This window comes from Gadus chalcogrammus, chromosome 13 (genome assembly GCF_026213295.1).
Source record: "Gadus chalcogrammus isolate NIFS_2021 chromosome 13, NIFS_Gcha_1.0, whole genome shotgun sequence".
In the NCBI taxonomy this organism is placed as follows: Eukaryota; Metazoa; Chordata; class Actinopteri; order Gadiformes; family Gadidae; genus Gadus; species Gadus chalcogrammus.
Window position 1 is genome coordinate 16,644,275 of NC_079424.1, and position 27,149 is coordinate 16,671,423.

General features: G+C 46.3%; 3 protein-coding genes across 6 annotated transcripts in view; all 3 read right to left on the reverse strand.

Annotated features, from left to right (window-relative positions):
• Window positions 1-721: 721 nt before the first annotated feature.
• trpc4apa (transient receptor potential cation channel, subfamily C, member 4 associated protein a) lies at window positions 722-10,762 on the reverse strand. Its single transcript, XM_056605329.1, has 18 exons — window positions 10,637-10,762; window positions 9,449-9,577; window positions 9,164-9,280; window positions 8,827-8,884; window positions 7,738-7,793; window positions 7,440-7,568; window positions 6,842-7,043; window positions 6,268-6,456; window positions 5,755-5,897; window positions 5,219-5,350; window positions 4,852-4,910; window positions 4,544-4,729; window positions 3,282-3,372; window positions 2,893-3,033; window positions 2,694-2,805; window positions 1,749-1,861; window positions 1,282-1,488; window positions 722-870 (listed from the first exon to the last, which is right to left on the reverse strand). Exons 1-18 carry the CDS (start codon window positions 10,760-10,762, stop codon window positions 733-735), a joined length of 2,328 nt encoding a protein of 775 aa, XP_056461304.1. The 3' UTR covers window positions 722-732.
• A 545-nt stretch (window positions 10,763-11,307) lies between these two features.
• On the reverse strand, window positions 11,308-15,075 carry sla2a (Src like adaptor 2a). Its single transcript, XM_056605335.1, has 8 exons — window positions 14,783-15,075; window positions 14,162-14,230; window positions 13,902-14,016; window positions 13,647-13,733; window positions 12,384-12,487; window positions 12,043-12,192; window positions 11,801-11,948; window positions 11,308-11,428 (listed from the first exon to the last, which is right to left on the reverse strand). The coding sequence occupies exons 2-8, from the start codon at window positions 14,223-14,225 to the stop codon at window positions 11,308-11,310; spliced, it is 789 nt and encodes a 262-aa protein (XP_056461310.1). The 5' UTR covers window positions 14,226-14,230; window positions 14,783-15,075.
• Window positions 15,076-15,219: 144 nt separating this feature from the next.
• Window positions 15,220-27,149, reverse strand: part of ndrg3a (ndrg family member 3a) — a 36,767-nt gene continuing 24,837 nt past the window's right edge. For 3 of the 4 annotated variants that reach the window (XM_056605332.1, XM_056605331.1, XM_056605334.1), the window contains 14 exons: window positions 25,322-25,427; window positions 24,654-24,774; window positions 24,271-24,333; window positions 24,095-24,155; window positions 22,749-22,835; window positions 22,039-22,095; window positions 21,396-21,499; window positions 21,183-21,248; window positions 21,015-21,066; window positions 20,733-20,780; window positions 20,596-20,631; window positions 20,438-20,489; window positions 18,678-18,716; window positions 15,220-18,010 (listed from right to left, as the gene is read on the reverse strand). In XM_056605332.1, the coding sequence (XP_056461307.1) occupies window positions 17,838-18,010; window positions 18,678-18,716; window positions 20,438-20,489; window positions 20,596-20,631; window positions 20,733-20,780; window positions 21,015-21,066; window positions 21,183-21,248; window positions 21,396-21,499; window positions 22,039-22,095; window positions 22,749-22,835; window positions 24,095-24,155; window positions 24,271-24,333; window positions 24,654-24,774; window positions 25,322-25,427 (1,065 nt within the window). In that variant the 3' untranslated portion in view covers window positions 15,220-17,837. The remainder of the gene's footprint in view (window positions 18,011-18,677; window positions 18,717-20,437; window positions 20,490-20,595; window positions 20,632-20,732; window positions 20,781-21,014; window positions 21,067-21,182; window positions 21,249-21,395; window positions 21,500-22,038; window positions 22,096-22,748; window positions 22,836-24,094; window positions 24,156-24,270; window positions 24,334-24,653; window positions 24,775-25,321; window positions 25,428-27,149) is intronic. The other variant, XM_056605333.1, reaches the window with a different exon arrangement.

Sequence of the window (27,149 nt, forward strand, 5' to 3'; positions counted from 1 at the left end):
TCAGTCGCCACCAACGAGAATTAACCGTCAAAGGAAAACACGGGCGCCCAGAGGCCCGGACCACCCTAGAGACCACGTGGGGGGGGGGGGGGGGGGAGTGATGCGGTCTAGGGCTAACAACGGGGAGAGCTGGATCATCTGATAGACGAGCCTGTGGCACACAATCAGCCCTTGGCGGGCTCGCTCCAAAAGTCCTCGTAAGACATGAAGTACCCCCCCTCCCCACCCATCATATAATATGTTTAGTGTACGCTTTCATAGTTGTATTTTTTTTTTACAGAAATCTTTCGTAAAAGCTGACATTTCGTTTATATCCAACGTCCCCCCCCCCCCCCCTAAAGCACACAGCCTTCACGGGGGCGTGGCCCGAGGTCCATTAAGAAGTCTTTGCGGGGGCGGGGGGGGGGGGGGTGACCGCCAAGAGCCTGCAGGGTGAGGATACGATGGCCAGGTGGGTGCTCTTCGGTCACCCCGGGGGGGGGGGGGGGGGGGGGTCATGAGAAGGATGCGCGGCAGCATCCTCGGCCCTCCCGTCCAGACGGTGGCGCCGTCCCGTGGGACACAGTACAACCCGTGGTCTGCGCTCGGCCCAGGCGCCCTCGCCACATTAAGGAGTCCGATGGGCGCCATCTGTCCACACGCCCACCGCCTCCAACATGAGAACTTTGACAGTGTGGGGGGGAGGGGGGAGTGGGGGGTGGGGGATGGGGGCAGGGGGAGGGGCTATGCTGGTCACTCCTCCAGGGGGTCCGTGTCCAGGTCCATGTAGGGCTCGTCGATGTAGCTGGCGATGGCGGACGAGGAGGTCCTGTCCACGCCCAGCAGGACGGACACCGTCTCCTTCCAGTAGCTGAAGGGGATGCAGGAGCTCTGTGTGTGTGGAGGGGGAAACATGCAAACACACACAAGGAAACGCATGAGGGCAAGGCCGAGGGATGCATACTTGTTGGCAAAGGATCTGTCCTAAAAGAAAACTGGACACTTTACTTTACTTTCAATAATCTCTACCTCAAATGTCTATTCTACCGCCTTTTTTTATTTTTAAGGTCATCTTTATTAAATTCGAACTATTGCCCTGTACTTCCTGCAGTGGCGCCAAAATGTCCTATCGGAAATTAATCTGATCAACAATTTCCATAAAATTGTTTTGAGAACCAAAAAGGAAGAAAAACCACGATAGTGGCATGGCTACATTCACATACAACAACTATTGGTAACGCTAATGGACAACCACAACCAGAGACAGTAAAAGCTGCGGTAGGGAGGGAGGCCCGGACTCACGTTCTCCAGGCAGGTGCTGTCCTTGTCCTTGTTGAGGTAGTGGCGCTGCCAGAAGCGCAGCAGGTTGTGGAAGTTGTTGAGCAGGCAGCCGGGGTACTTCTCGGCGTACTCCTTCTCGCGCAGGGCGTCCAGGTAGAAGGGCAGCTTGGACCTCCGCCTGGCCAGCATCAGGATGACCAGGCTGGTGTTGAGACAGCTCACGTTCTCCTACAGGGGGGAGGTGGGCCGGGCGGATGGCGCGCACCATGAGTGGTAGGAACACACGGGGGCAGGGAAAGGGAGGCGTTTCAGTGCACAGTTTACGGCAACCATTGCTTCAAAAGGATTTTAAAACTACAAGTACGTGAACTACGACTCAATCACACAACTTCTTTTTATAGCAATCAAATATTGCTGGAACCAGGATTGCCATCCCTCCGAGAGTGCTAGGGATCTGCCCTGACTGTAGTGTGAGAGGGGGTACAGACCTGTGTGAGCGTCTGGACGTTGATGATGTTGACCAGTCTGAAGAGGAAGGTGAGCCTGTTCTCCACCCGGGCCATGTAGGACAGCAGGCAGCACTCAGACAGGACCTCCACCACTGGACAACACACACACACACACACACACACACACGGTAAAAAACACAGGCACTTCAAAAAGCCAGAGACTCTAGTAGGATCAGGGCTGCGTGCTTCATCGCACTATCAATGTTTGTAGCTAAACTTAGTGCAACATTGTGCTGTGGTATACGTTGAGCTTGCGTTATTGCTCCGTTTGTGGGGCAGTGTTGTGCGTTGGCCCCTCACAGAGCCCACAGCAGCCATGAGTGGGCAGCTTTCTGAAAGCAGATGGTGCCTGTTTCCGCCCTGCTGAGGAGAGCAGTCTGTTCACCGCTTTATCATGACACAATCTTTGCCTTTCCCATTTGGAGGCTTAGGACGCCTGTACCAAGAAGGGAACATGGGGAAGCAGGGAATTTGTAATTCAAATATAGGTGCTCCATTCCAAGGTTTAGCATGGCCAAAGGGTTTTGAACCAAGATTAATCTTTAGGTCAAAGCCGTAAAATATAATACATTTATTTTCTAAAGACGTTTTTTTACGCTCTAGCTGTTTGAAACATATTCCACAGTTTGAGACATGATATGATGAGACCACGCCACACCAAATGGCCCCCATTTGTTGTTAAAATGCATTGCCCTGTTCCTATGGAGACACGCACAGCATTCTGTTACAGATACAGATTACTTTATTGATCCCAGAGAAAAAGTGTAAGTTGATCCACTCAAGCCAGAAACATCAAAGTAAATAGAGTAAACTACTAATATAGACATAACATTCATTGACAATGCAGAGGGGCGATGACCCGCTCACTGCGTGCAGCGTGACGTATTAAAGAGATGGACGTGCTGTCACGTGTCGGCAGATTACCTTTGACGTCTTCCGTCTGGTTCTCGAAGCGGTCCAGGGAGAGGACGATACAGCGCACCAGCATGTTGGAGTCCACCAGGGAGCTGTTGATCTGGGTCAGGAAGGTCTGGAACTGGGGGACAAGAGGGACAGGGAGATGGTGATGCTCTGTAGTGGACCGGGGACGTCTGACGGGGCCCGTGCAGCCACGGAGACACACCTTCTCCTCCGTGTTGACGTATTTGTTGAAGCGGTTGAAGGCGTCGATGTTGAACTTCATGAGCTCCCCGAGCAGGTCGAAGTAGCTCTGCAGAACGTCTCTGGAGGTGCAGCCGCTGTCGATGATGGAGAACAAGATGTGCTGCGTGTTTGTGAGTGAGTGAGTGAGTGAGTGAGTGAGTGAGTGAGTGAGTGAGTGAGTGAGTGAGTGAGTGAGTGAGTGAGTGAGTGAGTGAGTGAGTGAGTGAGTGAGTGAGTGAGAAGGAGGGGTAGGGGGAAGACAAAGCACAAGCCTAAGAAATGTGACAGAACTGGTCAAAAAGGAAGGACGGGCTCTGCGCTCTAGAAAGCCTTTTAATCGTGTGTGAGGATGGTTTAACGACGGTTTACCTCCAGCAGTCCTCTCTTCAAGAGGAACATCTGGTCTGCGTAGGATGTGGCCCCACGCAGAAAGCTCTCCACAGCCCTCGCCTGCCAGAATCTACACACAGCAAACACCAGGAGTTGGAGATTGAAGGGAGCCAGCAGCAGGAGAAATGCAAAATAAAAATAGAAAGGGGGAGGAAGCATTTCCTAGAACTTTCATTGTCTTCTGAGTACCAGCTCATTTTCCCCTTGAGCATTTGTTTACAGCGGCAGTGAAGATTGTTGTTGCGTTTATGAGAAAATTGCTGTTTTTGAGAGGCAATATTTTAAGCCCAGTAAGACACCCAAACCATGTCACTTAATGTGACATAAGGAGGACTTTATTACATTTGAGTGCTTTCAAGTTCTTTAGGAGCCATTCAATTACAACTAAGGTATTTATACACTGCCAAGCCAGTTCGGCACGGCACGCCAGGCAATTTCCCTATCTTGCCTGTGTAAAACCGAGGGGGTAAAATCCCCTGTCGTCACGGAGCCGGCTTTCTAGGTTCACTGGAGATGGCGGGATTACACACGGAGAATAGACCTCTTTAGAATAGTTTGCATACTACGAATGTTTACATTTTTTTATGGTTCAAGGGACTTGCATGCAAGAATGCGTATACATCCGAGTGTAGGCTACAAACACGATTAACTATTTACTATTTAAGTGCAAAAATGCCAACATATTCTTCATTTTGGTGACCACTTGGTTTTAATCCCAACAAAAGCTTTGCAAGGGAAAGTCCCTCTGATTCTTTCTCGTAGATCGCACCATCTTTCCCCGTCTTCGTTTAATAAGACTGCTTCACTTTTTCTCTCATGATCAGCAGCTCGTGGATTTCAGTCTCTCCAGTTAGAACTACTCATGTTGATATCGCTGCCTTGTCTCTGTTGTAGAGACAACGCAGCAACACCTCTACCCTAGTCCCGTCCCTGGCACCGCGGAGCGGTCTAATCGCATTTACATTGAAATGAAACCGCCAATGTGTGTTGGGTGTTTGGCAGGGTAAATAGGGGTTCTTACTCAGTTTACCTCTGTCAGTGTAAACGTGCGGACTGTGCCGGGAAAAAGTCGTGCATAAGACGGGCATATTTGGCAGTGTAAAAACGTTTAGTCTTGCTAAAATGTTGCACAAATTAGATAATATAGGAAACGTACGAAAGCAACGCACTTCCAATATAGACCCAAGAGGCCTCTAGGCCTCCTAGCCAGGGTTGAGGTGGAGAGCAGAGTGGAGCCTCACCTGAAGGAGGAGTCTGGGGGCTCCCTCTTCATGACGGTGAGCAGCCTGGTGAGCAGGCCCTTCTTGCCGTCACACACCAGGCTGCGGTCCGTGTTGACCAGGGCCTCTACCTCGGGGATGTTGGCCTTCATGGAGATGGCACTGAGCTCGTTCAGCTCCTGGCTGTTCAGCAGCAGGTACTTGTTCCTGGGGGCGGGGGGGGGGCGAGGGGGACAGACAGGGAAACAGAGGGAGGGGTTTTGGATAAATACATGCTTCATGGGTCACCACCAATGGGACAGATGGGACATTGTGCGGTGGTCACTTACTCGTGGTGATCGCTGAAACTCTGCAGCAACCGCAGGAACTGGATTTTAAACGATATTTCCTGTTGAGAAATAAAATAAATACTTATTATACTAACTACAATATCAACATTAGGAAGCAGTTTTCATAATTTTTTTCATAGAGCAATGCTGTATATACCTTTATATTTCTAATTCATGTTATTTAAAAAAACACTTGTTTGACCACATTATGAAGTTAATTTTATGCTAACTATTTTAACTTGATGGCGTGCATATTTTCCTGCGATCAGGACTTGGTCCCCAACAACAATGACGTGCCTCAGTGAGAGCCCTCCTGGTTCTGTATTAGTATTGCATTGAACAGTATTAAATGGGTATAGCTGCATACCGGGCTGCAGTCACAGTTCTCGTTCTGGCCGTGCACCACGTGGTTGGAGGCGGTGTACTTCCTCCAGATGAGCTTGTCAAACAAGTTGTTGAGTCCCGGAATGAGACGGAACTCAGCGAGCATCTTGTGTACCTGATAACAGAGGGATGGGGGTGAGGAGGAAGTTCTGCTTCTTTACACAAACAACAACAACGAAGATGACGATTATTACAGGGGCTGCCTGTCCCGGCTCTTTTTCCATCGTCCTTATTGTTTACATGGTTTGAGGGTTGGGAACATGAATGCCTTTGATAAAAAATATATGCTAATGGGGATCCGTTTTTACAACCATGGGAGGGGAGTGGACAGTACTTTTCTATATCTAGATGATATAAAAAGTAAAAGCACTCTTGCACTGAAGAACGCAAAGCTAAAGCTACAAATGCCTTTTGTAATGCATCGTCCTGAGGATGGATGCACACTGCACACACTCTCTAAATGTTCTGCCGCAGCTTGACCTCCCACACTGCTCCAGATAAGGACCTGAAGCATCATACCTGGTTCCTCTGGCGGCCCATGAGCAGCACACACAGCACGTAGAGCACCTCCACCTTGTACATGATCTCATGGACGATCTTCATGGACTGGGGCAGGTGGTGGCGGAGAGGGCTGGTGGCGAGGGAGCTCTCGTCTGAGGACTCTGGAGGAAAGAGAAGGCAATGTTGAAATGTGCTACCAAGACGCCACCTGTATGAGCTGTGTGTAATCCTCATCCTTTGTTGGGTTAAAGAAATTATTATCCTCACAAAACCATGCAAAAAGGCACTCAAGCACTTAGTTTATGTTTCCCACACCAAATTGATAGAGTGGTTTCAATCCCCAAAGTCTGTCGTCGACCCATAGCCAGCCATGAGCAAGAAGCCATACTCCTACCAGCTCATTAGTAACATGCACATAAAATAGAAGGTTGTAAAAAGTGTGTTTGAGTTCAAACAAAGGCAGCTGGGAAAAGGTTGCCGCGGCACAGCTTTGATGCCCCATTATATCCACCGTCATCTCTACTCACTCACCTGTACTGCTCTGCTCGGTCTCCTCTGAGGCCATCTGCATGAGGGCGTCAAGCACCAGGGCGTTGTCCAGCCACGTGTACCAGTCCTCCAGCTCCTGCAGGAAGCTGGAGGCCCCCGTGGCCTCCGACACCTTCCTGGTGGCCAGCTTACACAGGCGCTCGATGAAGCCTGGGATGTTCAGCAGCGCCACTAGGGGGAGGGGACGGAGGGACCATGAGGACTTGGGTTCGATGGGATGGTTGTGATGCATGCAGAACATACATTCATGTGTGGCTTTGCGTTCCGAGAGGCGACTGGTCCCTACATTAGAGCGGCACTGTCTACATTTACCCAACAACGGGATAATAGTAATATTATTAATATTATAACAGCATTTCCCACCATTCAACCCAGAAACGTAGAATATGGATAAAATAAATACCAACCAAATAATAATCTGGTCAATAGATGACCAGATTTTATTTTCAGTATAATTATATAACTGTATAACGTAAGCCTACATTCAGTACATGTCATTATTGAATAATGTCCGGTCAAAAACTCCTGAACAACCTTAAAGCTGCTTAAAACCTACCCTGGTTGACCTCGGCGCGTGAGGGGGTGTTGTTCTTCTTCTGCTGGGCGTTCTTGGCCAGCAGGGTGTGCTTGTCATCGTTGCCCACGTCGGGCTCCGAGATGGTGACGGACAGGATGCGGCAGAAGTTGGCCAGCTGCTGCTGGTCGAAACTCTGGACCAGGCCGGACAGGTTGGGGATGCCCTCCAGCTGGATCATCTCCTGAGCACAGCGTAGGGGGATGGCCATCATTACTAGGTGTGTCATGCGTTTTCAAATGGACAGGACAGTGTGTGGACGGACAGGACAACAGGTTGGACGAGAGTGGTCATGACACAGAGCAGAGGACTGCAGGCCAGGACCAAGAATGCAGCACTAGTTGCCACAAGGCGTTTTGCCACCATACATAATTTGTTATTTTTACAGGAATTTTGGGTGGATGCCCGGATTATTTTGACACTTAAAGCTTAAACAATGAAGGGACAAATACGTATTGAATAGATATTAAAGGGTCGGCCCTGTTATGATTCCGAACACGAGACCTCACCTTTCAAATTTCACAACGTCATTGAGAGCCACAAATAAAGTGTGACGCTGCAGTGAAACTTTGTCTCCGACCTTTTTGGCCCCCAGGATGTCTTCGATGAGGGTGGCGGTCTGCAGGAAGGTCTTCTTGTTGTTCATCAGGGTGAAGAGGAACAGCACAAAGTCATCCCGGGCCGCCAGGCTCCTGGTAACCCCCTCCGTCTGGGGAGACAGAGGATCCCCACCGTCAGGGGACTACGTTTACTCCCCCTTTCACATGAGTCACAGTCAGGTTCATCAATGGGGTGGCCGTGATGAGTTTATAGCTTATACATATAGCTTATATCACGGAAAGACTACATTAACACTTAAAAGGTTGATGTATACTTACACACATACAGCAGTTGTAAAGCACACTAAGGCAGTCCTTCACCAAGTCATCATTCACTAGGAAGACCAAAAACACAGTCAATCATGAGCCTGTGTGTGTGTGCGTGTGCGTGTGTCTGGTGTGTGTGTAGTCTACATGGATGTATGTCATAGTATGGCTGTGCGATATGGGAAAAAATTAATATACTGATACATTTTCTCCCTTTCATGACATTAATAGGCTTATAAACATTAAGGCTGAATCATCTAAAAATATTTGACACAAATAACTCTATATAATATTAATATAAAGAACTCTATATTATAATATTATAAACTCATTTTGATACAATGAGTTCGATACTTTTGAGCCCATTGAATTCATTTAGGAATTGTAGGTGTGCTGCCCTCTACCCCCAGCGCCTTGCCGGGGTACTCTTTATGGTTGCTTGAAGTAGGGTAAAACAAGGATGTTTTCCGAGGCCAACTTATAGCTAGAAAAGTAGCATAAGACGAGGGAGCACCTTGTATTCCGATTGTGTGTGTAACTGTTACGGAGTGTGCAGCTGGTAACCATGACGACATCAGATAAGACAAGAAGACGTTACAAGCATTGGCGTGTTTTGCTCCACGGCCTCCTCTCGATATCCAAAAAACTGCCAGATCACTGATCCCTTATTAGTTATTTTAGGAACCAGCAATTTGTCCGCTTCCATGTTTCAATTGTCAATTGTATTGGTTATGATACACTATGCTACACTGAGCCGGCCTGCGCTGCAAACCGTAAGAAACTTGAAAATTAGTTCCCTCCCTTCCGCACCTAGATGTCACGTGGGATTGGTTGGTGAATGTGTGACGCGAGTGGTTTTTTTTGCCCCTCACTCACGTTACTGCGTGAGGGAGAGGGAGAAAGCCACCGGAGAATGTTTTGAACATGAAACCAAGGCAAGTCTCAGCTGCCGTTGAAAAAACACAGATGACCGTAAAATACTCTATACTTACGAAATAATAATTGTATGTATCGCACACAGCTATTTCGGAGATATATCGAGTATATTCGATATATCGCACTGCCCTATGTCATAGCATGCTTGACATCACTCCTACTTACTTTGGTTTTTACTATTATGCATAGTGACGGTGGGCCTCATCAAGATTTCCACGAGCAGCTGGAAGGCAAGGCATACAAGTTAGTATGCATTAAGCAGTTAAAAAGTCAACATAGTTTGGATACAAGAGAGAAAATACATCTATAATACAGTTGTAATAACAAAATCATTGCAGGTCCAATACCAAGAGCTGAGTTAATCCCCAACGTCCATTACAGGGAAATGTTGACATTATGAGGCTCAATTAAACACAATGATTGCCTAATACGGCAAATCACATCATAGCACATTTAGCATACGGCTATGGGTTAAAATGACTCCTTGCTGTGCTGAACTTACGTCCACGCCCCCAAACAGTTCAAAGGTGTACGTATTGGGGAAGGTGGATTCCTGAGCTGTCTTTCTGTCCTCCGTGACGAAAGACATGGCCTCCATGGAGAGTTGGGACAACAATACCTGATTAAAAGACAATGAATGGGGTTGGAGTTATTTGCATTATGAAAAACATAAAAAACTAAAAGATTTATTCAACGTTAATTGTTCGCCTTAAATAACCTTTTCTTATTGAAGCCAGCGCTAATTGAGCACTTGCTAGCCTGGGTACCCTTGAGCCTTTTTGTTTACCTTGAGTAGGCTGTGGGCATGGGAGAGGTCGCTGTTTGGATGACTGCTGTCATGAAGTTTCTGCAGCATGGTAGGGATGCCATGCCACTTGACTCGCCTGTCCCTTTCCTCCAGCAGGATTCCAGGGAGCTACAGCACAGGAATATGAATAAGTGGATTCAAGGAAGGAAAAAGAAAGGGCCTTAAAAAAGGCTGTTGGTTTTCCATATCTACAGCTTTCCAATTATTTGGAAAGCCAGTAGTGTGGAGTTTAAATGTATTGTTTTGTGTTTGTTTGACTGTGTTTCCCATTGTTATGTTGGCAACCTTTCTCTTAGGAAAGTGTCAACTTCACAACCAAAATAAAAAAAGATTAAGCTTGTTTATTATGATGGATTACAATAACACTTAGCCTTGAAACCATTGTTGGCTTGTGTTTAAAAAAGGAAAGCAACTTATAATTAAAAACATGCAAAATAAAACAAGCTGCACTTCAAAAGGCAATTCACAGCAGGCCTAACTTGGAGAATATATTTTGCGCATTACTACTGAACACATCACGTCCTTAATCATGTTACTGCATTGATCCAAATCCCAAATAAGACGTGGGCCCCAACTGTAATATGATCGTTGTCAGAGCATCTTACAGCATGTCGTAGGGTCCCTTGAAGGGCACACATAGTTATTGTTATTAACGTGGTGACGTAACCACCTGAGCTGCTCATCTGGCTTAGCACACTGACGACATGGTGGCTAACATGGTAGCCAATATTCACATCTCTAGTACCACCAGCAACCTTATTAACCCAGGTACTGAGTCCCCGCTGGCTTAAAAATGAATAGGATTCAAATGAGCACCAAATGCATGAGCGGAAGCCTGGGGGATCCACGCATCGTACCGTTAGCGGGTACTGCTTGGCACAGAATGCTAATGAAACGATAAGCTAACAACAAAGATCCCCTTTCGATCGAGATAGTTCCTCTTTTGACGGGTGCTGGACTTATTTTCGGTGATAACCGTTCACCAAGTTTGTTCGTTTCATAAATATGCTCTACTGTTGGTAAGTAGAGCCAGACCAAGCAGCGACTTCGCCCCCACGTCCACCTAGTGAACGACGTCTCAGAAGCCCCTAAGTCCCTGGTTGTTGGAGCACAGACGCTAGTATCGTAACCGTCTACTTCAGGCCAGGGCTCCGCTCGATCTCTTACCTGAGTGCCTCGGTTGAACCCGTGGCCTGTAATTTGACAAGCTGTGATTTTCGTGACGATATTGCCATTGCATTTTCTCCGTTTTCCTCCAGTCCAAGGGGACTGGGACCCTTGAAGCGTCGCCATTATTTTTTTCTTCCTGTACTGAACTGTTCTAGGCAGGAAGTCCAACGCTTTGATACAACGCTTGTGTTTCTATGTAGTTGAGCGACATCTAGTGGTTATTCGATGAATAATGTTTTGGTTTTGTTGGCATTGTTCAGGCAAGGCAATTTCAAGCATTTATTCCTTTATTTAATCGATAAAGTATTACACCCTGCTTGCAACGAGATAGGTAGGATGGTATACTCTATGCATTATGAATAACTTTCAAATCAAATTGGATACCAATGACATTGCATAACAACCCAATACCACATCTCCATTTGGATTCCACATAACTCACATTTCATTCTTTAATGTAAAGCCATAAACATTCAGGCCCCCTGGTCAGTTCTCTGCTAAATAAAGATTCTTGAAATATAACTCCAAAAAATGTAGTGTCTTATCGAGCGGTCCCATCCTCAAGAGGGTATACAATTATAAAAAAAAAGGGCCAGCTTTTCTTCTGTGGACCTCTGTGGTTGGCCTCACTCATGACATAATGTGTCTCTCTCATGTCTTTTCTTCCATCATACGAAGTCTCGCTCATTTATCTCCGTCATGTAGAGGTAGGAGCTGATGGCTTCCCTCAGGCCATCGCTCACCAGAGAGTGCTCTGATTCCGCTCTGTTTCCCCTGAAAAGCATCGACCTGGGCGAAGAGACAAACGATAAGAAAATCTTTGAGTAATGAAATTATAGGCCTACGCAGGCGACATCTATTTCAGAAGATTAATGCATTAAGACTGCGGCCATTAAGGAATCAACCAACAGGATATTGTTGGTTGACCAAGAGGAATCACAACTGTCCTGAAATGACCTATAAGCTACTATTGTTCTATGTAAAATTGTGAACATTAAAAAGCGTATTTGAAGAGATAATAAGGAAACCAAATAAGATAATTCTTACATGTTAAGGCATTGCATTTGAGCAATGTTTGAATAATGATTGGTTTAGCGATTAAACCAAACAACGCCATCTTGTGGCAACCGTGAGCACAGCATTACAAAAAAGATTCTGCACCTGGTGACGTCCTTCCAGTTAATGGTGGGTCTTCTGATCGCCAACGGCAAAGGAACGCTCCTCTCTGTGGGGATGGTTAGGGAGGTGTTGTCTGAACCCAGGACGAAGCAGGGCTTATCCAGGGTACAGCATAACCCATCGGTGAACTCTGTAAGGAAAATAATTGGATGTGTCATGCAACTATTTCCCCAACCGACCAGGTAAAGTCTGCTTTTACGAGTGTTGTGTCACCGTGCACCCACCAGTATAGTGCTGAACAAGGTGCTGCAGGGAGGAAAAGGTGAGCCTCTGGGCTATGTAGAACCAGCCGTTTGCGATACGGCTGATGCGGTAGTGCTTTACCGAGCCCAAGTACGACTCGGGTCTCTTTAATACAGACAACGAGTATTGATCTGGGACAAAGAAAAAGAACAGATATGATATAGGCTCGACTGAGTTCATTCAAAACATTCATAATTCTTCACCCTCATTATGTTGGTCGTTTTCGTGATCATGGCTGTTTGGAACGGTCAAATGAAATAACGGGCAAGGAGTGTGATTTGATAAACAAAATAAAAATAAGGGATTTAGAAGAAAAGCCAACCTGGGTTGGACTCTGACTCCCGGACTAGGAAGGCTCCGGTGCAGTTGTGGGTCTGCATGAGCAGCTCCTCGGCCTTGTACCTGCTGAGGCCTTTAAAGAACCACCTGCAAACAAAATGTTCCATCAAATTACATTTCTCATTCCTTTTTAAAAACATATAGTTTTGGTTTCCATGTAAGGAAAGGTCACTGGAACAACACCGTCTGCACTGTAACAACACTGTCCACTGGACGAGGTCTGACACGTTGGCACACAGAAGCTCATGTCACGACGCCCTAGGAACAAAAGTCATTCTCTGATGCTGAACATCTGTCTACGTTTACCCACGATAAGAGCTGCTCCCCAGACTCCCCCCGACCTTTCACCCCCACCCAGCAGCCCTGACATCAGGGTTTCGCTGCACCCACGCCCCTTCGAAGGGCGCTCAGGATGTGAGTATCTTCAGAAACATACGCCTTTCTTCAAAGGCTTCTCCTCCACCGGCTGCATCAACAAACAGTGCGCTCGGGGCAGATACACGCAAGCAAAGACTCTTGAGGGATATTGGTTTTTCTACCTACTCCACACTATATCAGGCTTGTGGCCCAGTGTTGCATTATGTAGCAGGTATGTATGGGGATTTAAACAGTTCCCCAAAAAGTGAGGCTGTCTGCCATAGAGCCATGCAATATTTATTGGGCTTTATACGTTTTTACCAAGTTGTGGGTGGTGGTTGCCAAACGAGGTACGTTGGAGTATGTGTATGATGTGTCTCTGGAATAGGATACGGTTGCGACTACATAAATTCGTCAGATTGAGGGGGATGCTATGTAAAACAGAGCAAGGGCGAGGTATAAGTACATCTTGATAAGAGCTGGGTTTCCAACATTCTATCATAGAAAGGAAAAAGAGATTAGGGGAGCGAAATACATAATTTCTTTCCTATTCTTTGAGGGGTATCTTCTAAATCTGGAGTGAGTGAATCATCTAGCCTACCTACTGAAAATACAACACAAACGCAAAGTCAGGATCATGTAAATGTTCAGACCCAGCAGGATGCGTGGGCTGCAGGGGAGCTGGTTGCAGAGACGTGTGATAAACAATCTGAACCGGTCCCACCCATGTGTCGCACAGGGTTCGTCGTCGCTCGGAGCACTACTTTTCTGTATGGGTGTTTTTTTTTTACTATTGCTATGTCATATAATCCCACATGGGATTGAACACAAAGTGGCACAAAAATTAAATAAAATCTTCATTCAGTCATTCAATGAGAAGCCAACGCACCTGTTTATCACTTTTGACGTGCATTCGGTGGGCACGTAGATCTCGTGGCCCGTGCGCGCAGATTTAACCATCAAGAAATCCCCGTCACTGTCAAGTGGAAAAGCAAGAAAAAGAAGAGTGAGTCTAAAAGGGAAATGACAGTTTGAAAAAAGTTGGTGAGTCTGAAACGGAAATGAGAGATTGGGTCTGCATGTGCCAGTAGTGCCACCAGTGCCATCCCGCTCCCTCTGTCCCAGAAGGACGTTGGTCACTTACTCGGACACGACGGAGAGACGCTCCCCGACCTGCAGGGAGAACCCGGCCTCGCCGTAGCAGGGGAAGTCATGCAGAGACACAACGAAGTTCATATCTGCAGAGCAGGCGGGGAGGCCTTGGAGGGCGGAGATGGATTGTTATGATTACTATTATTTGAATGTAATTTCGTATGTGTTTTCAAATACATCATAACAAAGAAGACTGTAATAGATCTGATTCGGTTATGACGTGTGACGAGTGGATCTCTGAGCGTGGTTTACCTGGTGCGATGGGGTTACCCTGAGATCTCTGTTTGGTACGGAATTTGAGGGGGCAGTTCCCCATGGTCTCTAGGGAGAAAAAAACGTGTGGAAAATGTTACAATGGGGACCTTTCAAGGGTCACATTCAATTGAGTTACTTTGAGCATGTCAACACGGAACGGCAACTAAGGGGTTGTGCAGCGAATATCATTGGGTTCAGCAGGGTTTGTGTTTGTAGCCAAGCAACAGACACAGGATGTAGACCAGAGAAAGCCTCTCAAACCACACAAGGCATACACATCATCTGTTGTGTTTCTGATGATCCAGATGTAGATATAAAACCCACACTCATATAATAATGACTTATTCAGGTTGCCCTGTAGGCCTATGTAATAAACCACCGTGCCTACATACATTCATACATACATAATATAAATTATGCATCCTTTGGCGTGGAGCTACATCCAAGCCATCATGATATTCTGCACATAACACAAACGCCTGCTTTCTACAAACTCTGCTTGCGCTTAGTAGGATCTCTGCAAAACAGGCATTGTCTATATATGTATGTATATATATATATATATATATATATAATTGACATGCCTAACATTTCAATTAATTTACAAAACACACTCACCTCTTGAATTCCTGCAATAAGATGCTTGCTCCAGATAGAATGAGTCCTACAGGTTTTGTGAAAAAATAATCCTTGGTCAACAGGCTCCAGACAAAGTCTTCTCCTGGCAATTACTATAATTAAATGAAAGGTAACAGGAGTTCTATAATTGTGTTGCGTTGCAGGCCCAATGATCGGTTAGGGTGAATATGAGTCCCACCTCTACTGTGTGTTTGTCTATGAAGCTTGAGCAGATGTGTGAGTTCAGTTCTAGACTACCGTTACGAGTAAGGCTGACTTACAATAGAGCGTGTTGTTGTCTGTGGTATAGATATAGGTGGAGCCATGAGCAACACCTCTTGATCATAGAAAGTACGTGCCTGTGTGGCGTAATAGACAGGTTGCATAATTTCTTTCTGGTAACATTGTTTTTAATTTGTTCCTTTTTTCTTATCTTAACGGCTCTGAACTTTAGAATGTGCTTACATCTCAGAAGGTGAGGAGGTGAATGTTCCATGGTTTGATAAAATCGCTGTTCGGATTTAATAGCAGTCCATATAGAACATGTGAATCAGCAAGGTTTAGTCATCCTTGATTTAATCTACCATTCACTGTAATTTATGTTACTGTGGCCCCACTGAGTAAACCTCTCCATAAGCACTTACTACACTGAGGGTTATAATCAGTAATTCAACTCACTCACGGTGACGTATGACCTTGATAATCTGAGCAATCATACTTGTGGTGTCAGGGTCATAATTTGTGCTGCACGCTTCCCGGAGAGAAAAGGTTGCTGCCTATGAATACACCAATATTCAAAGAAATTAAATAGATTGAATTGACGATTGCAGTTTTGAAGTAATACAGGATCTATCCTCTTTATGTACGCAGTATGCTGCTATGACTTTTATTCTTAGTACTCAGGCCAATTGTGCCCTAGTTAAAAGGCTCAGCAGAGGAGCTCTAGGCCGCAATAGGAGCAGAACCCTGATAACATCGTTACCAGAACTTTGCTGGTGGCTGTTGCTGAGCGGGAAATCTAGATTCCATTGTGATGAAAATAGACAAAATAGGAAATATATTTTAATCCAGTACATACTTTGATTACTTCAACATGCCTATTTAATCAACTGTGGTACTTTAATCAAAAACAGTCAAGATTTTGATTTAGTATTGTGGCTTTCTTCCAAAGCAAGGTTCAAAATGAGGGAAGAAACAATCAAGAATCAATTACTACAAAATTGTTCAGTTATCTTTTTATAGCTCATTGTTTGGAGCACCTATATGATTCATAAGAACCAAAGTGTAGTGAAGTCAGATGCCTCCAAATTCCATAAGATGAGGCGTTCAAGTGAATTAATCATTGGACGTGAAACAGAACTATAACGATACTAACCAATCAGAAGGACAAGCATTGGCAGATACTACGAATATCTCTGCTGCAAACGTGTAAGTCTTACTAGAAGAAACCTCTCGAATGGAAAGAAGAATGATGAGTTTAACGTTAGGTTACTGTTTGGGCAAAATATAGCTGACCGATACTTAACATACCTCAAAGTTGTTCTAAAAATAGAAACGGATGTTGAAACAAAGCTTGTAGTTTGATTGAAGGTAAAGGCAACGTACAAATGCGGTTGGAAAGTGGCTGACCACATTTTCCACTGTAGACTGTTGTAGACTGCATGCAAGGATGTGCTTGACTAGTGAGCCAGTTTCCACCCTGTTATCATTTATTTTGTGTCCTCATTAACTGAAACATTTCCAACCACATTGTTGGGTCAGAGGGCAGAAACACAGAATAGAACGCCGTTTAAGTCATCTTGCAGCTTTATTTAGTAGTAGTATAAATGAGTTGAGAATCAGCAGACATTAAGAAGCACTGGGCTCCACAGTGATGGACTGAACGTGTATCTTGTATGTTTATATACTTCTTATATACTTATGTCATTTTCCACATCAGAACCCACTTATATGGTGGTTTTAATCAAAGGTGTGACCAGTTGGATGGTACAGGTCTAGTTTAACTGAACAACAATTATTAGTGCATAACAGGAAAGAGTGAAAAAAAAGTATAAAATGAACGCGTGTCGAATCTATACCGGCCCATGATTCATTCACGTATAGCTTTTTTAATTTTTGTATGTTGAGCGTATTGTAAGTGTCATATTGACATTACAAAGAATTAATACCGTTAGCCTTACCACGAATTGCCTCAGACACAGATAATTAAAAGCCTGAACGGTGTTCTTCTGTACAGTGAATGACATCTCAGCCACGGCACACTGACGTCTGGTTGTACAGGTTATAGTGCATTGTAAAGGACAGCTGTGGCCCGGTGTGAACAAAATACCTCGGAAATCAAAGACACATTTTTCAGAAAAAAACAATGCAAACATTAGGACTTGACTTGAAAGTCTTTAAACATGAAACTTCAAGGTAACAAAAAAAGAGGTTACAGGGAATTGACGTCTGCACAGTACATGCAAATAGAGTCAGAGGGAAAGAAAAAGTGGTGAGCTGATTATTCTACTGGATTATTTAAATGTACAATACATTGCTAATATAGTGTTTTTTTTCTCTCTCCTTCTCTTCTCACGGAATGTGACGATGATGGTATATTCGTTTTAGAATGTTTGTTTTCTTCATAAAATGCTTCTGTTAATATATTTAACTTTATTAATCCTCTTAACTAAGCACACAATTCATTACAGGTACCCCCTGCTCGGGAGTAGCTAAGGAGAGGGAGAGAAAGAGACATTAAGATGAGAGAGGGAGAGAGGAGGGAGTAGGGAGACAGAGAGAGAGACAGAGAGAGAGACAGAGAGAGAGACAGAGAGAGAGACAGAGAGAGAGAGAGACAGAGAGACAGAGAGACAGAGAGAGAGAGAGAGAGAGAGAGAGAGAGAGAGAGAGAGAGAGAGAGAGACAGGACCCACATTGCAGTTATCCTGAGGGAGAAGTGAGGGTGGAGGAGGAGAAGGAGGAGTACCGACTAAGAGAGTGGGGGGGGTGAAAGGTTGGGGGGGGTGGAGGGGCTCGGAGGGTCGGTGGGGGCGGGGGGGGGGGGGGGGGGTGTTTAGCAGGAGACCTCCATGGTCTGCGGGCCGGCCTGGGTGTCCAGCATGCCGGTGGCGCTGCCCTCCAGGAGGCTGTTGAGGTTGTTGCGGCTGCGGCTGCTTTCCATGGAGGCGATGCTGGAGGAGGAGGTGGTGCGGGAGCGCGCCAGGCGGGTCATCCCTACAGACGACACTGAGGAGGGCGGGGCACAGAGGGGGACGGACACACACACACACACACACACACAAATAAAAGAGACATTAGTAATTTGGTGATAGCACAGCGACTAATTCCCGCGTCGGGGGCAGAAGGATGTGATGCCTCTTGTCATGATAAGAAGTAGCACACACTAAATAAAGAAATGCATCTAGAAATAAAAACACATTACCAGTATTCCCCCATGCACACTATTCTAGGGCATGTACTACAAACAAAACAAAACAAAGTGAACTGTTGCACGGGTGCAAAAAAACAAATGACGAGACTGAATCCGAAATGGCGGCATCATGACAACAGCATCAGCAGTCCAACTCGACGGGCGGGTAGCAACACTGGCACCTCATGCAACTGAAGCAGGACTTCCATGCTATCGGGAGGGGAAATCAAACGGAGCGGAAGAACTCCTACAGCGGGATGAATGTATGTGTCAACGTATGCAACAGCCACGCCCTCTTTTATTTTTTTACGCAGACCACCACTTTCACTTTCAACAGCCAATGGGAACGCGGCTGTGCCCGGTGGATCTGCAGTGTGCATACACCGACATATTCATCGTCTGTAGGATGGCAGGCCAAGTGGGTGAGAGGGCTTGAAGAGAGGGGATGAGCTAGTGTGGTGGTCTAGCCTGAGAACCTGGTACCTGATTCGTTGCTCAGGTGACTGAGAAGAACGTAGGGAACTGTAAGCCAGAGATTACAGAAGGAAAAGACACAGGGAGAGAAGAAGAAAGAGTTGAGATGGTTTCTCCCCCTCCCGCCCCCTTCTACCCGAGGACAGGTGTGTAGAAGCAGACACACAGACACACACACACACACACACACACTGCTGTGTGTCTGCTTCAGCCCAAAGCTTTCTATAAGATGGCTGATTTAACCTGATCAAAAACATCTGCCACATCAGCAGAAATATTGAACTGAGGAAGCATCTGAGATCTGTTGAAATCAAAACTCTAGCCACTTAATATTTAAATATTTTGGTAAAACAGACGCTAGCCATTTAAAATGAAAGAACAATGGCCACTCAAACCAGAGCAGAACGCTAGCCATTAAAATCTTAAGCAAAACAATACCCATTTACAACTACATCAAAGCACTTGCCATTTAAGATGTGCTAAACTCAAGTTGAACAATACCAATTTAAAACTAAACCGAGAAACTATCTACCGGTATCTAAAAGTCAAGCAAAACAAAAAGCCACTTAAAAACCTCAGATTGTTTGCGACAACATTTAGGTAATGCTTCCCCTGCCTTATCATCATCTTTTGTAGATCAGACGCCGCATGTGGCTCCATCTCGATCTTTGTGTTTTACGCCTGGCAAGGTGTTAATGAGGCAAAAGCAGCTTTCGGACCCACGCTGAGGTGTTAAGATTCATTTTTTTCCAACACATTCTTTGCATGAAAGGAACCTTTTAATCTTTCCCTAATCCTGCAGTGACATTTCCTCAACGAGGCTGGATGGTCTAGGGGGGGTCCTGTTTGGCCTTTAGCAGCTCAGGGAAGCTAGCATCGGATGGAGGGAGACATTGGAGAGTGTTGGAGAGAGAAAATATAACATTTGCAATCACTTAAGAAAAAGAAAAACGAGAGACACTCTTCTGTGCGGCCAGAAGAAAGCAAAACATACGTCTATGAGCCCACCAAGCCACAAGTACGTCAGCTCTGGTCCACTGCTTCGAACAGTGTCAGAGACTGACTGTTTTGTGTGGCTTTTGTTTTTCAGAGGCCTGTATTGGTATGCGTTCAGAGTCTCTCAAACAAAGGGCATCATCAAACAGCGGTCGACAGGAAAGCACAGCACACAAGTCCAAAACAAGCCCAAATAAAATAAAAAAAATAAAAAAAGGAAAGGTTCCCTCCTTTTTTATTTATTTTCAATTTAACTCCCACGCAGTCCACTTCCTAGAACAGGAAGTGGATTGCTGTTCAGCACATCGTGTATTCTATCGAGACGAGCGCAATGCCCCTACACCTCACCTACTGCGGGGCCGTGGGGTGAAAGTCTGCACAGAGGAGGAAATGCTGTTAGCAACCGCACGGCCGACGGAAGACCTTGCGCTCGGTGACTAGGGTGACAACAACAAGGGTCCTTTCAAGTGCTGCTGTTGGCTAGGGTCCAGACTCCACAGGCCATCAATGGTGAGGGGGCTTATGGGTAAACCACGACAACAACAAGTCGCCCTAGCCTAAGCAATGCCGTTGTCATTGCACTCACGTCCACAGGAAATGTATTGGAGGACGCGACGTACCTGCACCACAAAGACGTCACTGCAAGCCCCTTCTAACCAAGTAAACATTATTTGGTAGCTTTAGGGCGGACAGGTTTCTTTCCGTTATGACAAACAAGCAAAACAAAAAACATTGTTGATTCTGTTGTAAAAAGAAAACAACAAGCGACTTACTGTAGCCCATTCCCTGAACAAAGTACTTGAAGGCCTCAGCAAGTTTTCCAGGCTGTGAAAAAACATACAGGATTTCACATCAACACTTCGATCAAGGTAAAGTGAAGGTACACCTCAAAAAGATAGGTTCTACCATAAGCTAACAAAAACCAACCCACCTGGACAACCTGGGGCAAGCCACCACAATCAGCCATCTGAGGAGAAAGGGGAACATATGCATGTTGTTAGTAATAAGCATGGTAAAGACATGGCCAAAAATCAAACACACGAATAGCGACAGCACAAACATCTTCACCTTGAACAGCGTGGTCTTGGCTGGATCTAACCTGGAGTTGCACTCCACCTGAAACGAGTTCAGATGAGAATGTATGAGAACAAATGAACTCAAAAACCCACATCAAAGGACGGTTTGACAGAAAGAGCGGGAGAGAAGGTCTTGAATCAATATTCAATGCACATGCTGCTCTTCCACACATGTCACGCCCACACCCAGTCCCACCAATCGATTATATCCCCCCCCCCCAGCTCTCTAACCAACACTCCCAGCAGGCCACTGGGATAATGGCAGAGGACTCACCACAGCATCCACGGCAGGTGATGTGTCACCGACCACCAGCAGAGAGGGGCACCTGCAGCAGCAAGACAAGGCCGTAGCACAATAGTGAAGAAGGGTTCCCGCTTTAAATGCACACGTCAACGGAAAATCGTGCCAGACTTTGCTAGGTCAAGTGCTCAGAAAACTCACGTGAGGGTATTGATGGTTTCAGCGGTCTGTCCCACCAGTGGCCTCTCGACATCTAAATCCAGGCGGCTGGAGGAGAAAGGAGAACAGGGTGCTGAAACCTCATCCACTACCAGTTCAAAGCACTGACTCGTGTGAGCTACACACAGAGGCAGGGAGTGCAGGGATGCAGAGATCCAGAGGAAAGAGACCCAATGGGCTAGACTTTGGTCGTACTATTGGTAGGAACCGCAGAAGAGGGCCAGGTTGTCCTGGTTGATGTCCTGGGCGATGTGGAGGCGGTAGGTCTGAATGAGCTCCAGGTTGTCCGTCAACTCATCCTGGGAAACACACAGATACAACCCAGTTAGAGCTATTCACACTCTACAGAAGGAGGGGAGGGGAAATCTATTGTTGAGTAGAGCAGTCCAGAGACATACTGAACAGAAATGGGATCATGGATTTTGTTGCCTCAAAAAAAGTCTAGTATGAAGGTAAGGCATTTTACTGCTTCATAAAAACATTTAAGGTTATTGCTGAAACAATTACATACTTTGGAACTTGGCTTAAAGTCGCTTTATATATATATATAGCTTGAATGTCCTACAACTTCATATGTTCTATCCAGAGGGAAGCATGCTATGTTGCTTATATTATCAACAGCCTAATCTCGCAATTTACTTTTGTATGCGACTGCACGTTAAACTTTTATGCAAATATACCAAGTGTGCAAGGATAAGGTCATATCTATTTTCCATAAATATACATTTTATCCAAATATGTATGCAACTTCATTACAGAGCTTGTAAAGGTTAATGAATGCAAATCTTTAAATGACGATTAAAGTGAGGAGAGGCGGTATATACTGTAGTGTACTTACGGCGCTAAAGTGGTGGGCCATGACAATGTCCACCAGGTTGCTGGTCCACCCAGTCAGCTGCATGCAAGATATACACAGAATTAGAGACAGAGACAGAGACAGAGACAGAGATACAAAAAGCCCATCGACCAAGTCAAACCAGTGCCATGGCCTCAAGTCTATGAAATGCCCCAGTGAGAGATCTTCTTACACAACACAGTGTGTACTTGGGCTCATGTTGTACTCTATACTGTACTGGGGCTCATGTTGTACTCTATACTCTACTGGGGCTCATGTTGTACTCTACTGGGGCTCATGTTGTACTCTATACTGTACTGGGGCTCATGTTGTACTCTATACTGTACTGGGGCTCATGTTGTACTCTACTGGGGCTCATGTTGTACTCTATACTGTACTGGGGCTCATGTTGTACTCTACACTGTACTGGGGCTTATGTTGTACTCTACTGGGGCTCATGTTGTACTCTATACTGTACTGGGGCTCATGTTGTACTCTACACTGTACTGGGGCTCATTTTGTACTAAGTACAACATGAGCCCCAGTAGAGTATAGAGTATAAAGGATGTACTTTACACTCTCTACTTACGGGGGCTCATGTTGTACTAAGTACAACATGAGCCCCAGTAGAGTATAGAGTATCAAAGATGTACTTTACACTCTCTACTCTACGGGGGCTCAGGTGCACTACAAACAGGGATAAGGAGCCAGACCTTGGAGGCAGCCCAGTCGATCCAGCCCTCAGCGCAGGGGTCCACGTTGATCAGCACCAGGCCCTCCACCAGGGTGGGGTTATTCAGCTAGGGGGGAGGGGGGGAGGAAGGGTTGGTTCACAATAGATGCAACATAAAACGGTTTCTCTAAAGCCTAATCTAGAACGGAAACATTCAAACTTTTCATAATTTCCGTTTTTGGTTTCGACCTAAACGTTGTCAATCTTTTTAAGCATCAACACCTGACATGTATTTATTTCAAATGCGCCAGGGGAATACATTTAATGGCTTTTTGAGTCCCGTTTTGTTTTTGAAATTGCCTCAGGAAAGAAGGCGCTCTAAGGGAAATCTTGGACCCGTCTCTCAGCCTCCGTATCTGAGACAAAAACACTTTATTGTTGTTTGCAACAGAACCAGACTGTCCTCCTTCCAATTAAGGTCAACATCCACTGTTCTCCCAAGCCATCCTTGCCCAAAAGCTTCTTGTTTCACCCGGCTTCCCAAGCCCTCCCTTCTCCCTCCATCATTAATGTTTCAGTGGACTCTCTCCCTCTGTCCTCTCCTGTCCTGCCCCCTGATGCTGCCAGAAACACGCTTCACGCTTATTTTAGCCCCGCCGCCTCGCTGAGTGCAGAGGAGAGCAGAGAGAAGAAAGGAGCGAGGAGAGAACCACCGAGGTGATTCATCGTTTGAAGGGACGCTGGTGGGGGCAGGGCACACAGCTGTGTTCGGTACCAGTGGTGCGTGGGTGGGACGGCTTGCGATAACGATTAGACAAATGAGCGGCCTGACCCGTGGTGGATTATGACCGGGCCAGAAAGAGAGGGGCTCCATCGGACCACTCTACTTCTCTACTAGTCCACAACTGTAGACACGTTGTATCTCGACAAAATACAGTGAGCTACCCAAGAATGGATGTGGCTTTTCTTTATGAATGCTAAATATTGATCATGGTTAATATTGGTATTATAGGGATTATACTGTCTTTGGAACCCCCGGTGGGTTAACATCCAACCAAAGGTTGTTAACTGTACACAGATGTTTCCTCGTACACCACATTGTGAGCATTGCAGGTTTGTCTCTTTCTTTGACATGCATGGTTTTGGTTTTTAAATTGCACTAGCAGGAATGCACAGCTCCATGTTTGCGCTTCACGCTCAAGTCCCAGTATGGGGGGTGACTAACTTCTGGCCAACTAAGCCAGCTTTCCGCTTGATGTCCACATGATGGGGGTTAGCCAGGAGGTTTAGGGACAAAACACAAAAGACCTCCCTCGCGGGTAGGGCTGGTGGAGGGGGTGTATGGGGGCCAGCGGGGGGTTTGTGGGGTTATGGACGTGGACTTACAGCGAAGCGAGAGAGGATGTAAGCCCCCGCTCCCACACCAATGCCGATCACGCTGTTGACCCTGCGGGGGGGAGACAGCATGTGAACATGGGTTTCAGTGAAATAACGTAACAACATGATCAGTGCGCGTGTGTGCGTGTGCGTGCGTGTGGAAAGAATGGGGGGTGGGGGCTTACTTTAGCTGAGTCATAACGGAGGGTAACATCTCGGCCAGTTGCTCCATGGTTGGGTACTGGTAGCTGGACAAAAAGACACACAAGGAAACTATCAGGGGAAGTCCAGGCTTGCTGCAACTCACTCACAGCATGAAATACAGTATTCCGTTTTAATAAGGTTTGGTTGTAAATAGTGTGTCTATTGTCCATTTGATTTATTAAAATGACATGTTGACAACACAAAACATGTGCATTTTTGGAAGATAAAGTAAATGTTATCTAATCATAATGTTACCAAACCCACTCCATTTCTTGCGCCCACCCAGTTCTCACCTTTATATATAAATATATAAAAGACAGTGGGAGAGAGAAGGAGAAAGAGAGAGAGAGAGAGAGGGTCTCACCCGGTGGGGAATGGGGGGGCAGCCTCCTGCTGGCCAGGGGCGTCCACGTGGACCACGGCGAAGTGCTGCGTGATCTCCTGCATGTCCTCATAGTTGAACAGGGTGTTGAAGCAGGACTTGTCTGGGGAGGCGGACACAACAGTGGTATGAGGGCAGGATGGTCTAGTGGTTAGGGGGTTGAGACGTAAGAAACTGGCTCGAACCCAAACGTCGGCAGTCCAACTTTACGGCTGAATCCTACCTGCTCATGAATGACATGAATAAAATAAAAAATAATAATATATATATATATATACACACACACACAAACATATTCACACAATTTATTTGCAAATTGCCTTGTTTAAAAATGTATCCGAAATAACTTGAATGGTGACTGAATAGCACTGAAAGCAGAATACAAATAAACTTGACTGTCAGTGATACCATTTTGTAGGTGGGCGGTATCACCACGGCTAGCAGCCAATTGCAGCCTACGAGCAGTTGTTGCAGATGGCCCTGAGCCAATGAAAGCATCCGGGTCAGCCCGTATGCTGACTCAAGGCTGCGTCATTTTTTTATTTCCTCCCTGAAAAATCGGCTCAGGCAGATTTGGGTTCATTGCTCTAGACTCGTGAGCATGAGCGAATGCATTAGTGTGTGAGCACGCGCGGCGCTCGCTGACTCACGGTTGAGACCGATGTCGTGGTAGGTGAGGATGACTGGCCGGTTGCCCTTGGGCACTCCCCTCATAGTCACATGGAGGACGCCATGCGGAGTCTCGATGTCATGCTCCTGCAGAGAGAGAGAGAGACACAGAGAGAGAGAGAGAGAGAGAGAGACACAGAGAGAGAGAGAGAGAGAGACACACAGAGAGAGAGAGAGAGACAGAGAGAGAGAGACAGAGACAGAGACAGAGACAGAGACAGAGACAGAGACAGAGAGAGAGAGAGAGAGAGAGAGAGAGACACACACACAGAGAGAGAGAGAGAGAAAGAGACCAGGTCAGGGCTGATGGAGTGCGAGAAACAGTAGTAACTCGCTGACACACATAGGCTGAATTAGACTCAAGCCAAACGAAACGACCTTGTAGGTAAGTGAACCACTCTCCCCCCTCCATTCCCACCCTCTTTTCCAGCTTTACACCGGGACAGGGATAACTTGTGCAGTGGCTTCTAAAAAATGCTCCAAATTAACAACATGAAATTTCATTAAGTTGCGATGAACACCCATCACATGTCTAACGACACCACAGAGGGCGTGGTGTTGGACGCTGGCATCTAGGAACTGGGACTGTAATGGACCGCTCCTCCTCGTCCTTTAGATGGACTCTGGCCTCCTCCCTTGTGGATTCAACACCTTGAATAGCTAGACGAGGTGTCCCTTATGACCCCCGGTCCTGGAACTCATTGTCTCGCTCCCTCCACTACTCTATGTTGCTCTGTAGTTCTCTCTCCCTTTCCAAGTCTCTCTCTCTCCGTGTCCCTCTAATGCTCTCTCCCTCTCCGTCTGTCTCTACCTCTGTCTCCCTCTTGATTTCTCTACCTCTTCAACCCTCTTTCTGTCCCTCCATCGTTCCCTCTGCCTCTCTCTATTTCTATGTCTCCCTCTCTCTCCATGTCTCTTTCTCTACCTGTCTCTATGTCTCACTCCCTACCAGTCTCTGTCTCACTCTATGTCTCTCTCTCCCTCCCTCCCTCTCATGCTGCAGAAAAATGCCAGAGTCATCCCCTCTCCTCCTCTGGGCGGCGGGAGGGGCCGCATTAACATTCATAGGAGTCCGACAGAGCCCTGTGTGACTGCCCCTCGCTCCCTTCCGTCCCCAAGGCGACGTGTCTCCAGGCCCGACATACTAAACGCCTGAAATAGAGACCATCATATCTCTTTGCCTGATTATATACGCTGCCTGGAGAAGATTGGTTGTTAGAGGTCATCGTGGCCGATTTACGGCACGGTAAAGACATAGGGTGTGTGGGCTGCAGGAAATGACGCAAGCAAACGACAGGAAATGACGAAGTGCTTCTCCTCTGACGTTTTTTTCTCCCTCACTCGTAGACTCGGGTGACTTCTGCACCATTCCAGAACAAGAGGCTGGCACACACACACACACACACACACACACACACACACACACACACACACACACACACACACACACACACACACACACACACACACACACACACACACACACACACACACACACACACACACACACACACACACACACACACACACACAGCCAAGTCGTCACCACATAGCCCTCAATGCAAGTTTACGTGTTTAACGCATAAGAGTCACGTATGTACACAATGTATGCATGCGTGCATGTATGCATCGCACTCATGGTCACTTTATGTCAGCGTGTTGGAGATAAACGTGAGCTTGTTGTTGGTACAAGAAGGAGAGCGGGCGTGGCCCGGGACAGGGACGAGGCTCGGCTGATCTCAAGGGCCCCGGGCCATCAATAATCCAGCAGGACAGGGCAGGGGGAGGAAGAGACACATGCACGCACGA